This window comes from Vicia villosa, linkage group LG7, assembly GCF_029867415.1.
Source record: "Vicia villosa cultivar HV-30 ecotype Madison, WI linkage group LG7, Vvil1.0, whole genome shotgun sequence".
In the NCBI taxonomy this organism is placed as follows: Eukaryota; Viridiplantae; Streptophyta; class Magnoliopsida; order Fabales; family Fabaceae; genus Vicia; species Vicia villosa.
In genome coordinates, this window is record NC_081186.1 from 42059174 (window position 1) to 42072324 (window position 13151).

The following is a 13151-nucleotide window of genomic DNA, read 5'->3' on the forward strand; positions in this document are numbered from 1 at the left end:
GATGCCTTGTGTTGTTGAACTGTGTTGATTGGATGTCCATATTGCATACATATGTTGTTGAGGGCTTATGCTCTGTTGTTGGCCTGGATTGGCATTATTGAAGGCTTATGCCTTGTTATTGCCTCTAAATTAATGGCAACTGCTGATGGCTTATGCTCTGTTGGTACCACATGCATGTAGTGTCGATAGTCGCATTGCATTTCCCCTAATTGATTCTTAATGTCACATGTCACTATGGTTGTGTGGTTGATGGTGTGAGAATTTGTTTGTGATTGTTGTTTGTATGTGGTGTAGATACTACTCCTCAGCATGTGATATTTCACCGTATGTTTACTGAATGTAATTCTCACCCCTTTTCTGTTGTTGCTTCTGTGCTTCTTCGGAAGTACAGATAACCAGGTACCAGAGTAGCGCTTGGATTTTCGAGTGTTACTTGATCGAGTCTTAGGAGTCGCCCTGATACGTAACACGGGAGTTTTGGGATGCGTTGTATCTTGTTTTCTTTTCAGTTATTTGTTAATTGTTACGTATATTTATTTTGATATTATTGTTGGACCATCTATTTAGTAGAGATGATTTATTTTGTTGAGGCTGAAGTGCCATGAGGACTACTAAGCCGTTTTAATTTCCGCTGGGGTATTGGATTTTGTTTTAATGAGAATTTATTAAATGAAGCGATGTTATTGTGGATCTTTGTTAGAAGATGTGACATCCTACTTGTATTACTCTGATTATTTTCGTCTTTTATTATATATATCTATATTCGTATGGGAAAGTGGGGTGTTACATTTGGTATCAGAGCAGGTCGGTCCGTCTGACCAAGTAGTTGAGTCGCTAACAATCGAGTATTGTTAATCTCGTTATCTAACTATGTTTCTGTTGCAGTGCTTAGTTAAAATGGCTGGACGAAACGATGAAGCGATTGCTGCTGCTTTTGAGGCTATGGCTCAAGCTCTGGAACAACAACCGAATGCTGGTGAGAATGCTGGATCTCGCAGTTTGGCTACCTTCCAGAGGGAGAACCCGCCGGTCTTCAAAGGCAAGCATGACCCCGATGGAGAATTAGAGTGGTTGAAGGAGATCGAGAGGATCTTCCGCATAATGGATTGTACTCAGGCACAGAAAGTTCGCTATGCGACGCATATACTAGCAATCGAAGCTGACGACTGGTGGCTAGCAACACGTTAAAAATTAGAAGCTGCATGTGAAGAGATCACTTGGGCTGTGTTCCGAAGAGAATTTCTGAGGAATTATTATCCTTAGAGTGTCCGTGGTAAGAAAGAAATTGAATTCCTCGAACTGAAACAGGGGAACATGTTGGTGACTGACTATGCTGCGAAGTTCACTGAATTGGCCAAATTTTATCCACACTTTGATGGGGAGGGTGCAAAATTTTCAAAGTGCATCAAGTTTGAGAACGGGTTGCGCTCTGAAATCAAGAAGGCTATAGGGTATCAGCAGATCCGCATTTTTCCTAACTTGGTAGACACCTGCAGAATTTTTAAGGAAGATAATGTCGCTCATTATAAGATTGTCAGTGATAGAAGAGGCAAGCCGAATCAGCAACGAGGCAAGCCTTATGACGCTCCAGCTGGCAAGGGCAAACAGAGGGCTGCTCCGGGCCAGAGAACAAGTGGGGGAGGTGCTCCTGCCCCGATTGTGTGTTTTAAGTGTGGAAAGGCTGGTCACAAGAGTACTTACTGCACTAACGAAGTTAAGAAGTGTTTCCATTGTGGCAAGACTGGTCATATGATGTCTAAATGTAGACATAAAGAAGTGGTTTGTTTTAATTGCGGCGAAGAAGGACATATTGGAAGTCAATGTCAGAAGCCGAAGAAGGCACGAGCTGGTAGTAAGGTGTTCGCGTTGGCTGGTACTCAGACAAGCACTGAGGACAGACTCATTAGAGGTACTTGTTTCATCAATAGTATACCTTTAATTACCATTATCGATACTGGTGCTACACATTGTTTTATTGCTGCTGAATATGTTGAAAGATTGGGTCTTGTGCTATCTTCTATGAATGGCGAGATGGTAGTTGAGGTTCCAGCTAAAGGATCTGCGACTACATCTCTTGTTTGTTTAAAGTGTCCGTTGTCGATCTTCGACAGGGACTTTGCTGTTGATTTAGTGTGTTTGCCATTAGCCGGGCTAGACGTAATTTTGGGAATGAACTGGTTAGAATATAACTATGCTCACATCAATTGTTATAACAAGACTGTGAGATTTTCAACTGCCGAGGAGGAAGAAGCTGGTTTAGTGTCATCTAAGCAGGTACAACAGTTGTTGAAGGAAGAAGCAGAGATGTTCTCGTTGATGGCAACATTGTCAATCGAGAATCAGAATATCATCGATGAGCTACCGGTGGTGCGTGAATTTCCTGAAGTTTTGCCTGACGAAATTCCTAACGTGCCGCCAAAAAGAGGAATTGAGTTTACGATTGATCTTGTACCTGGTACCAGACCTGTTTCTATGGCACCATAAAGGATGTCTGCATCCGAATCGACGGAATTAAAGAAGCAATTAGAGGACCTACTTGAGAAGAAGTTTGTCAAACCAAGTGTATCGCCGTGGGGAGCTCCAGTGCTGTTAGTAAAGAAAAAGGATGGAAGCATGAGGCTTTGTGTGTATTATAGATAGCTGAATAAAGTAACCATTAAGAATAAGTACCCGCTACCGAGAATAGATGATTTGATGGACCAATTGATGGGTGCGAGTGTTTTTAGCAAGATTGACCTGAGGTCGGGTTATCATCAGATTAAAGTTAAAGATGAAGATGTTCAGAAGACAGCGTTCAGAACAAGATATGTACATTATGAGTATTCGGTGATGCCCTTTGGTGTTATGAATGCGCCAGGAGTATTCATGGAGTATATGAACCGTATTTTCCGTGAGTATCTAGATCAGTTTGTCGTGGTATTCATAGACGACATCTTGATATATTCTAAATCAGAGCAAGAGCATTCAGATCATTTGAGGGTGGTATTGCAAGTGTTGAAAGAAAGGAAGTTATATGCGAAGTTGTCCAAGTGTGAATTCTGGTTGAAAGAAGTCAGTTTTCTGGGACATGTCATATCTGGTAGTGGCATTGTTGTAGATCCATCTAAGGTGGATGTTGTGTTACAATGGGAAACTCCAAAGTTAGCTACTGAGATCAGAAGTTTCTTTGGTTTAGCCGGTTACTACAGACGGTTTATTGAAGGGTTTTCAAAGTTGGCACTTCCGTTAACCAAGTTGACGTGTAAGGGTAAAGTGTTCATATGGGATGCACAATGCGAGGAAAGTTTTGTAGAATTGAAGAAGAGATTAACGACAGCTCCGGTTTTGACATTACCAAATCCAGGAGAACCTCTCGTCATTTATTGTGATGCTTCTCTGATGGGTTTAGGTGGTGTCCTTATGCAGAACGGTAAGGTGATTGCTTATGCGTCGAGGCAACTGAGAATTCATGAAAAGAACTACCCTACACATGATTTGGAACTCGCTGCTGTTGTTTTCGTACTAAAGATTTGGAGACATCATCTATATGGTTCTAGATTCAAAGTTTATAGTGACCATAAGAGTTTAAAATACCTGTTTGACCAGAAGGAGCTGAACATGAGACAACGAAGATGGTTAGAATTGCTGAAAGATTATGATTTCTGGTTGAACTATCATCCCGGTAAAGCAAATGTTGTAGCTGATGCCTTAAGTCGGAAGACCTTGCACATGTCAGCTATGATGGGTAAAGAGTTAGAATTGATCGAGCAATTCCGAGATATGAGCTTGGTTTGTGAAGTGACACCGCAGAGTGTCAGGTTGGGAATGCTTAAAATTGATAATGACTTTCTGAACAGTATCAAGGAGGCTCATAAATTGGATGTGAAAATGGTAGACATTATAGTTGGTTGTGGGCGATCCATGAAGAGTGATTTTAAAATGGACGCGCAAGGTGTGTTGAGATTACAGGATCGAATCTGTATCCCTGATGATGATAATATGAGGAGGATGATTTTAGAAGAAGGTCATCGGAGTAACTTGAGTATTCATCCTGGGGCTACTAAGATGTATCAGGACTTGAAGAAGATATTTTGGTGGCCAAGAATGAAAGAATACGTGGCACGGTTTGTGTATGCTTGCTTAACTTGTCAAAAATCGATGATTGAACACCAGAAGCCTGCAGGGTTGATGCAACCGTTAGAAATTCCAGAATGGAAGTGGGATAGCATTTCGATGGATTTCGTAACGGGGTTGCCTAATACTGCGAGTGGACACGATTCGATATGGGTAATTGTTGATAGGCTTACAAAATCAACTCATTTCATACCTATTAACATCACATATCCAGTGGCAAAGTTGGCCGAGATCTATGTCAGAGTGATTGTGAAGTTGCATGGTATTCCTTTGTGCATTGTGTCGGATAGGGATCCGAGATTCACTTCTATTTTTTGGAAGAGCTTGCCAGAAGGTTTAGGTTCTAAGTTGAGGCTGAGTTCGACGTATCATCCACAGACGGATGGCCAAACTGAAAGAACTATTCAGTCTTTAGCGGATTTGTTGAGAGCATGTGTTCTCGAACAAGGAGGTTCGTGGGATGCTCATCTTCCGTTGATCGAGTTTACTTATAATAACAGTCACCATTCTAGCATCGGAATGGCACCTTTTGAAGCGTTGTACGGTCGAAGGTGTAGGCCTCCGCTATGTTTAGCACGAATCAGGCGAAGGCGTAGTACTTGGACCGGAAATTGTACGAGAAACTACAGAGAAGGTAAAGTTAATCCGGGAAAAGATGAAGGATTCGAAGAGTAGACAGAAAAGTTATCATGATAAGCGAAGGAAATAGTTAGAATTTGAAGCAGGTGATCATGTATTTCTAAGAGTCACACCTGTGACCGGTGTTGGTCGTGCCCTGAAGTCTAAGAAGCTAACTTCACGATTTATTGGTCCTTATCAGATTTCGGAGAGAGTTGGGACTGTTACTTATAGAGTGGCGTTACCGCCTAACCTTTCGAATCTGAACGATGTGTTTCATGTGTCACAACTTCGGAAGTATGTTCCAGACCCATCTCACGTGATTTCATATGGATGATGTGCAAGTGAGAGAGAATCTTACGGTAGAGACGATGCCGATTCGGATCACGGATCGTGAGATAAAGTCCCTTAGAGGTAAAGATATTCTGTTGGTGAAAGTAGTCTGGACGGGGACTACCGGAGAAAGCATGACGTGGAAATGGAGAGCAAGATGCGGGACTCCTACCGCAAGTTGTTTGAACGATGTAAGATTTTCGAGGACGAAAATATCGTAAGTGGGGGAGAGTTGTAACGCCCCGATTCCGATATTTAATTTATTTCGTATTTATTGATGTATTTGATGCTTAAATTGATATTTTAATTATTATTTTATTAATTTATTAATTTAAATATAATATAATTATAGGGTAATTTAATTAATATAAACTAAGTGTGTAATTAGTTGATGGGGGGTGTGTACTAAGCCCAATAGTAATTTAATAATTAGTGATGTTTTAATAAAAATAATAAGGATATAAGAGGAAAAAGGGAGATTAGTGAACATTAGTGAAGAACGTGAAATTCAGAGAAGAGGCTAGGGCAAGAGATAGAAGAACTCCACCATTGTTGAGGAAATTCAAGCTTCAATCCAAGGTAAGGGGGAGAATGGGTTCTTTAAATGGTGACCTAAACATGAGAGGGAAGTGAGGGTTCCTTCCCCTCTTTAGGTTTTATAATTGATAAGTTTTATTCTCCCTTGATGTGTGAATTGACTTGAATTGTGTGTTGTTTTTCATGACTAATAATACTGTATGATTTCTGGGCGAACGGATTATTGAATTATGATGTGGATTTGGTTGTTGGTTGAGTTGTTGTTATGTTCATAAGAGAAAACTGAATCTGAATGTATAACTGTCCAATTTGATGAGTAGAAGTTGAGTGGTTATCAGGTAAAATTGATGTAGAATAATTGGTTAATGAATCTAGATGAAAGGTATGAGTTAATAGATGAAAAATAAGTTGTTTTAAGCTTAAAATCGCAGACTGGAAGTGATGAAAACAGGTGAGAACGAACTGGTGCGAATGCAGATCTGGAAAAAACAAAATTTCTGTCAGTTTGCGTATGGTACGCGTATGGGGTTGGGCCATACGCGTATGAGGGACAAGCCCAGGGGCTATACGCGTATGATACGCAGCCCTGTCCCAACATAGCGCAACCTTCTGGTGGAATGCGTATGGTACGTGTATGGAAGGGAGGTCATACGCGTATGGGAATGTGATACGCGTATGGGAGGAATTTTAGTGCAAATTTGGTTCTGGTGGTACGCATATGGGAAGGGGGCATATGCGTATGGGCTAGTTGTGTGCGTATGATCAGGCTAGTGTGCAGAACTTCCCGTTTTTATGATTTTCTTCCGCTTCTTGAGTAAGATGAATACCTTTCGGAGTTCCCTTGATTAATAAGACTTAAGTAGACATAGGAAGACCATACAAGTTATAATTTGGACATAATATGTTATAGTAAGATTTATGATGATTGTTGTGAATGTTGCCCATAATGAAAATGAAATCATAGTTGCGTTGTGGAATGAGATGATAGCCTAAATGGCAATGAGTTGAAGGTTGATGCCTTGTGTTGTTGAACTTGTTGCACCCCAAAATTTGCCCATCTGATTTTAGTCATAATTGGCTTATGCATCTCATAATTTCATTCAGTAGGTCATCTAACTCACCATGCATCATTAGTAAATAAATCTGACATTAGGGTCAAGGATCTAAAATTGGGACTTCTATTTCACTCAAGTTTGATTTATTTAAAATTTTGAAGTATTGAACTATGGAAGTAGGGTTTTGAAGTATGGACACTATCTATTTCTTCTCTACTAAGCTACAAGGGTAATCTTCAAGAATATGAATTAGGGTTTATTTCCCTACAAGGTCGAAGATTGGGTCCCCTATTACTATGTCATTGCAAAGAAGAAAAGAGGCTTATATAAGTTGGCTTTTGGTAAAAAAAAAATCAAGTGGGGAAGGTTGACTTTTTAGTTGGCCGATTACTATTATTTTTGGCCATTTTGGCAATTGGTATGGCTCTCATTCAAAAGCAAAGGAGGGAAGAATTAATTCAGCTTTGAAAGAAGAAAGACCATGTTACACTTTCAACCATATTCAAAACCAAAATTCCATTCAAAGAAACTATTACAAAAAAGTTCTCATAGTACAGGTTTCAATATATAATATTAAGGATTTACTCTCAGATTATCTATTACAATTCAAGCCTATTACGAAGAAAAAAATCATCATCATCATGAACTCATCCTAATTCTGCCCTTGATTCTTCATGTCTCCATGCTATCTTCAAGTCATCTCTACTGCTGGCCCTGCAATTACAAATGGCTGAATGTCCATGGGCAATCTTAGGAGAAAACAGTTCGCCATCTCTTGCTTTCATGAGAATCTATCCAAACAGCATACCACAACCTGCAATTAACCAAACACAGTTCAAAATTGAACAGCATTCAGCCACCTTCACCTTTACATACAGCCCTGCAAAAATGACATAAGATTTATTCAGTGACAATGCCCATTCAATGTTAGAAGTCACCTGTTAAATCAAACCATTACCAAACGGCAACCCGCCATCATATCACATACATTCCTAACTCTAACAAAAATTCCCAGTTTCAGTCAATACAAAAAGAACCAGCAGCCATTCACCTACACAGTTCTGCATTCAAATAAAAAACCCACCATCACAACTAACTTTCATAAACCTACAACCGTCCTAACAGAATTTCGTTACACCTAGCTTACTAACAGCTATAACAGAATTTTTACCTATCCAAATAACACCCTAACTGTTATAACTAACAGAATGATAACAACCTCATAACAGAACTTTCTAACCGATCTATAACCGTTATAACAACCTAACCAAGTCCATAACTAACATAACAGGAAAAAAAAGCGGTTTGTAACAGATTGTAACTAACCTCTTAATCAGACTCAATCTCCTCCATTCATCACATAACAAACTCTCTCGATCCAAGGGCTCCAATCATTCAAGCTCTAACTGAACTCTCTCCCTCTCCAACCTATATAACAGAATCAGCCTCACCATTTCACGGCCTCCACCATTCTTCCACAATTCACCCCATCATTCCTCCACTCCTCCACAACTCACACTTCATCATCACTCTCTCACTCTCTGAATTCAGAACCACAATCACATTCATCTTCATCCATCTCCGCATTCATCATTCTCCTTCAGCCTCCCTCATCTTCTCCATAGCCTTCAAACTGAATCTTCCTCACCCTCACTTCATCTCAATCTTTCATTCACTCTGCAACAAAAACTCAGATAACAGAAAAAAAAGGGAATTGATGTCAAAAAAAAAATCGCAATAGAAAAAAAAAGAAGAAAAAGAATCGGTAACAAACCAGTAACAAACTTCATCTTCTCCAATCTTCAGAGTTCATCCTTCCCACTCACGATTCCTTCATCATCTTCATCGTTTCTTCAAGCACCATAAACAGAGCTTCATCGCTCTTTCAATGCCATAATCTTCATCATCATCTTCGTCGTCAACTCAACGATTCCAGCATCTTCACCACTATGTTACCGGACGAACGAGTCAACATCACCGCAAAACGGCCATAGCCTCAATCCGTTCATCACCGTTCGCCTTCACTCGATCTTCGACACCATCGCATCAGCGTCACGTGAGTTCTACTAAAAGGGAAGAAGAAGGACCGACGATCAAGATTGAAGAGGTACCGAACTTGTTTTCGATTGAGCTGAGTGTGGATCGGAGGAATAGCCGCGCCGTTCATCGTGAAGAGGAAGAAGCAGAGAGAATTGGGAACGTCGCAGAGTAATGTAACCCTAAATCCTCTTTCGTTTTATTATTTTTTTTTATATAATGTTATTAATTTGATTAATCAATTGGCATGATTCGTGTATAATATAAAGTTTAATTCCTGATTAATTGACTTAACTATCTTAATTAACAAAATCTTATTAATTCTGAAGGAATAATGAATTGGATCAAACAACAAGATTGTTTCTGGGCCTTGCGTTAAGTTCTTGCTATCTTCACCCCCATAAGGCCCAATGCTGCGCCATTTTTTGGCTAAACAAAATTCTGCAACAAAAACAACTTTGGGCCAGGCCTGGCCCTGCGCCCAATTGCTATTTACACCGTAAACTCAGATCCACACCCCTCTGTTTCCTTTTATTTTTCATTAATAGATTTAGGTTTTAATTAGATTTTTTTTCCTATTTCTTTTAGATAATGAAAGCGCTTACTTTTAGACATTGATACTAATTTTTGACATAAAATAATCCATACAAAAATATTAGTTTAGGCTAATTATTTATTTCTCTTTTGCTTAGTTTTGAATTCTTTTTCTCATGTAAAATTCTCATAAAAAGTAGTATCTTTTAATTCATTTTGTGCAATATTTTGAATCATGTTTTGTACCATATTTTCAGGTGTTTATGTTAGCCATTTTACACTAATTTTTGTAATTTCGATCTCCGCTTATGCTTATATTCTCATACCGCTTTTTAATCCTAACATTTAGAGATTCTCATAACACTTAGGCTAGTTGTTCATCTTAGGCTAGTTTTCCTTCTTTTCTTTTCAACTTTTAAAATACTTAATAAATATCGATGAAGATCATACCGCTACTATATTTCATAGTAGGAAAGAAATGATTGAGGTGTAGGCCCCGATGTATGTTCTTTCCTACTTAGCGGAGAAGAAATGATTGAGGTGTGAAGCCTCGATGTATTTCTTAACCGTTGTTTAGAGAAACGATCGTGGTGTAGGCCTCGATGTGCATTCTCTAAATATTCACAAAAGAACTCTTTTTGTATCTCCTTTACTTAGCGGAGAAGAAATGATTGAGGTGTGAAACCTCGATGTATTTCTTAGCCGTTATTTAGAGAAACGATTGTGGCGTAGGCCTCGATGTGTGTTCTCTAAATATGCAAAACAAAACTCTTTTTGGTATGATCTAAGTCACAAATTAAACCCCCTTAAAAGACACCTAAACAAAAACACTTCAAAATATCTAATAAAGGCTCAGAGCTAATCAAAGTGAGGAAGTGATGCGATGCCTTGTAGTAGGTTTTCGTCCATCATGAAATCACACATAAAAGACACAAACCAATCTCTTTTTCTCTCTTGCCTCCGAGGCATTCTTTCTCTTGCCTTCAGGGCATTCTTTCTCCTAATCGGACACGTTATTTCCGCTCCATTCCCAGCTTAAGACTCCAGAGGTCGAGCAGCGGAGTGTGAATGTAACTGTTCAACTAAAAAACACAAAAACAAACAAAAACTAAAGAGCCGAACTACGGCGCTCTGATTCCTGAAAAGGATACGTAGGCATTGGGTCGCGGGGCCTAAGCGAGCACAATTATTTATAAACCTTATTTTCCCCGTGTTTCTTTTCTTTCATTTGCATACATTCTCTTAGTAATTAAGCTTTAGATTTATACACCCTTTAAATAGCAACAAACATAGGTGGATACCATCGAGTACGATGGGCGTGAGGGGTGCTAGCACCTTCCCTTTGCGTAACCGACTCCCGTACCTTATCTCTGGTCGAAAAGACCTCGTTCTTATTCACCTTAGGTTTTCTGATATTCCTTTCCCTCTTTGGGATAAATATATTGGTGGCGACTCTGTTCATCATTTCGCGAGCGTGCGACAGAACTGTGTTGATTGGATGTCCATATTGCATACATATGTCGTTGAGGGCTTATGCTCTGTTGTTGGCCTGGATTGGCATTGTTGAAGGCTTATGCCTTGTTATTGCCTCTAAATTAATGGCAACTGCTGATGGCTTATGCTCTGTTGGTACCACATGCATGTAGTGTCGATAGTCGCATTGCATTTCCCCTAATTGATTGTTAATGTCACATGTCACGATGGTTATGTGGTTGATGGTGTGAGAATTTGTTTGTGATTGTTGTTTGTATGTGGTGTAAATACTACTCCTCAGCATGTGATATTTCACCGTATGTTTACTGAATGTAATTCTCACCCCTTTTCTGTTGTTGCTTATGTGCTTCTTCGGAAGTACAGATAACCAGGTACCAGAGTAGCGCTTAGGAGTCGCCCTGATACGTAACACGGGAGTTTTGGGATGCGTTATGTCTTGTTTTCTTTTCAGTTATTTGTTAATTGTTACGTATCTTTATTTTGATATTATTGTTGGACCATCTATTTAGTAGAGATGATTTATTTTGTTGAGGGCGATGTGCCATGAGGACTACTAAGCCGTTTTAATTTCCGCTGGGGTATTGGGTTTTGTTTTAATGAGAATTTATTAAATGAAGCGATGTTTTTGTGGATCTTTGTTAGAAGATGTGGCATCCTACTTGTATTACTCTGATTATTTTCGTATTTTATTATATATATATATATATTCGTATGGGAAAGTGGGGTGTTACACTCCTGTAGATTTCACTGAAATGGTGGGTATTGGTGTTAGACTTGAAGAAGCTGTGAGAGAAGGTCGTCTGATTTAGAATGACAATTCATCTGGAAATGCAAAAGTATGGTTCGTCTTTTCAGAGGAAGAAAGAATCAAATGCTAATGCTGTTTCCCATGGAAGGATTAGTCGATTAAAAGGAAATGCTAGTTATCAACCTCGACAAGTAGCGTCAGTAACTCCTATTATGAATTCAGCCCCCGTGGCTCCTTGAGTTAATTTTGTTCTGATTCCTATGGCATACACAGAATTGTACCCTGCTCTGAGTCGTAAGAATTTGGTTCAGACAAGGTCACCTCCTCCTGTTCCTGAGAAGCTCCTCTGGTGGTACAAAGCTGACGCTACTTGTGCTTTTCATCATAATGCCCCTGGTCATAGCATAGAGGATTGCTGGCCTCTAAAGATTTAAGTTCAAAGATTGGTTCATTCTGGTATGCTTTCATTCTGTGACGTTGGTCCTAACGTGCAATATAATCCCTAACCTCCTCATGAAACATCTGCAGTGAACATGGTATATGGATGTCCTAGAAAGTATCGGATCTATCATGTTCACCATATCAGAGGATCGTTGGTAGAGATACATGCCACTTTGTGTGAATACAGTCATTACGACCATAATCATGCTGCTTGTAGAATTTGTTCAGTTAATTCTCGAGGATGTTTTGTCGTATGAAGAGATTTGCAAGAGAGGTTGGATCAAAGGCTCATAGAGATTCTTGGAGATAGAGACGAAGATGATGTTAATGTGGTTGAGCCGTACTTTGAAGTTCCAGAAAGCGTAGAGATTGGTTATTATGGAAAAGCTGTTGTGGAGCCACTTGTCATATGTTTGCCTGGAGTTGTATCCTATAGTTATATGCCACTATGCTCGAAGATGGAAAGGAATTAGAGATTAAGCCCCTATCTTCTGTTGTGAATATAGCAGATCAGTAGAGTGACTAGAAGTGGGAGAGACTTCACTCAACCCCAAGCAGTTGTGGATGTCCAGAAGAATCTTACTCAGATGCCTGTGACTACTAGTAATTCGACAAAGGTGAATGATGGGTCGTCATCAGGAAAAGAGATGGATGAGATTTTGAATCTTATCAAGATGAGTGATTACAAGATTGTGGATCAGTTGCATCGTACTGCCTATAAGATCTCCATAATGGACTTGTTGACAAGTTCTCCTGCTCATAGGGATTCTTTGATGAAGATACTCGATCAGGCTTTTGTGGATCATGACGTGACCCTTGACCAATTCAATGGAGTGGTGGGTAATATTACTACGTGCAATAATTTGAGCTTTAGTGATGAAGATTTTCCTGAGGAAGGAAGAAACCATATTTTGGCTTTACACAACTCTGTTAGTTGTAAAGAAGATTCTTGTCAAATAAGTTGATTGATATTGGTTCATCGCTGAATGTTATGCCGAAATCCATTCTTGCTAAGTTGTCTTATGGAGGCACACCAATGAGATATAGCAATGTGATAGTGAAAGCTTTTGATGGATCAAAGAAGTTTGTAATTGGGGAAGTTTATTTTCCTATTTGCATTGGTCCGTTCGTTTTTCAGGTCACTTTTCAGGTGTTGGACATCTTTCCTGAATATAGTTGATTGTTTGGACGCCCGGGGATTCACGAAATTGAGCCAGTTACTTCCACTCTCCACCAGAAGT

General features: G+C 39.5%; 1 protein-coding gene across 1 annotated transcript; it reads left to right on the forward strand.

Annotated features, from left to right (window-relative positions):
• Nucleotides 1-1314: 1314 nt before the first annotated feature.
• On the forward strand, nt 1315-2484 carry LOC131618930 (uncharacterized). The gene has a single exon (XM_058890079.1). It carries the CDS (start codon nt 1315-1317, stop codon nt 2482-2484), a length of 1170 nt encoding a protein of 389 aa, XP_058746062.1.
• The last annotated feature ends 10667 nt before the right edge of the window (nt 2485-13151 follow it).

What these genes read in the sequence shown, in the direction of transcription:
- LOC131618930 (XM_058890079.1), top strand. Translation starts at nt 1,315, where the DNA reads ATGTTGGTGACTGACTATGCTGCGAAGTTCACTGAATTGGCCAAATTT.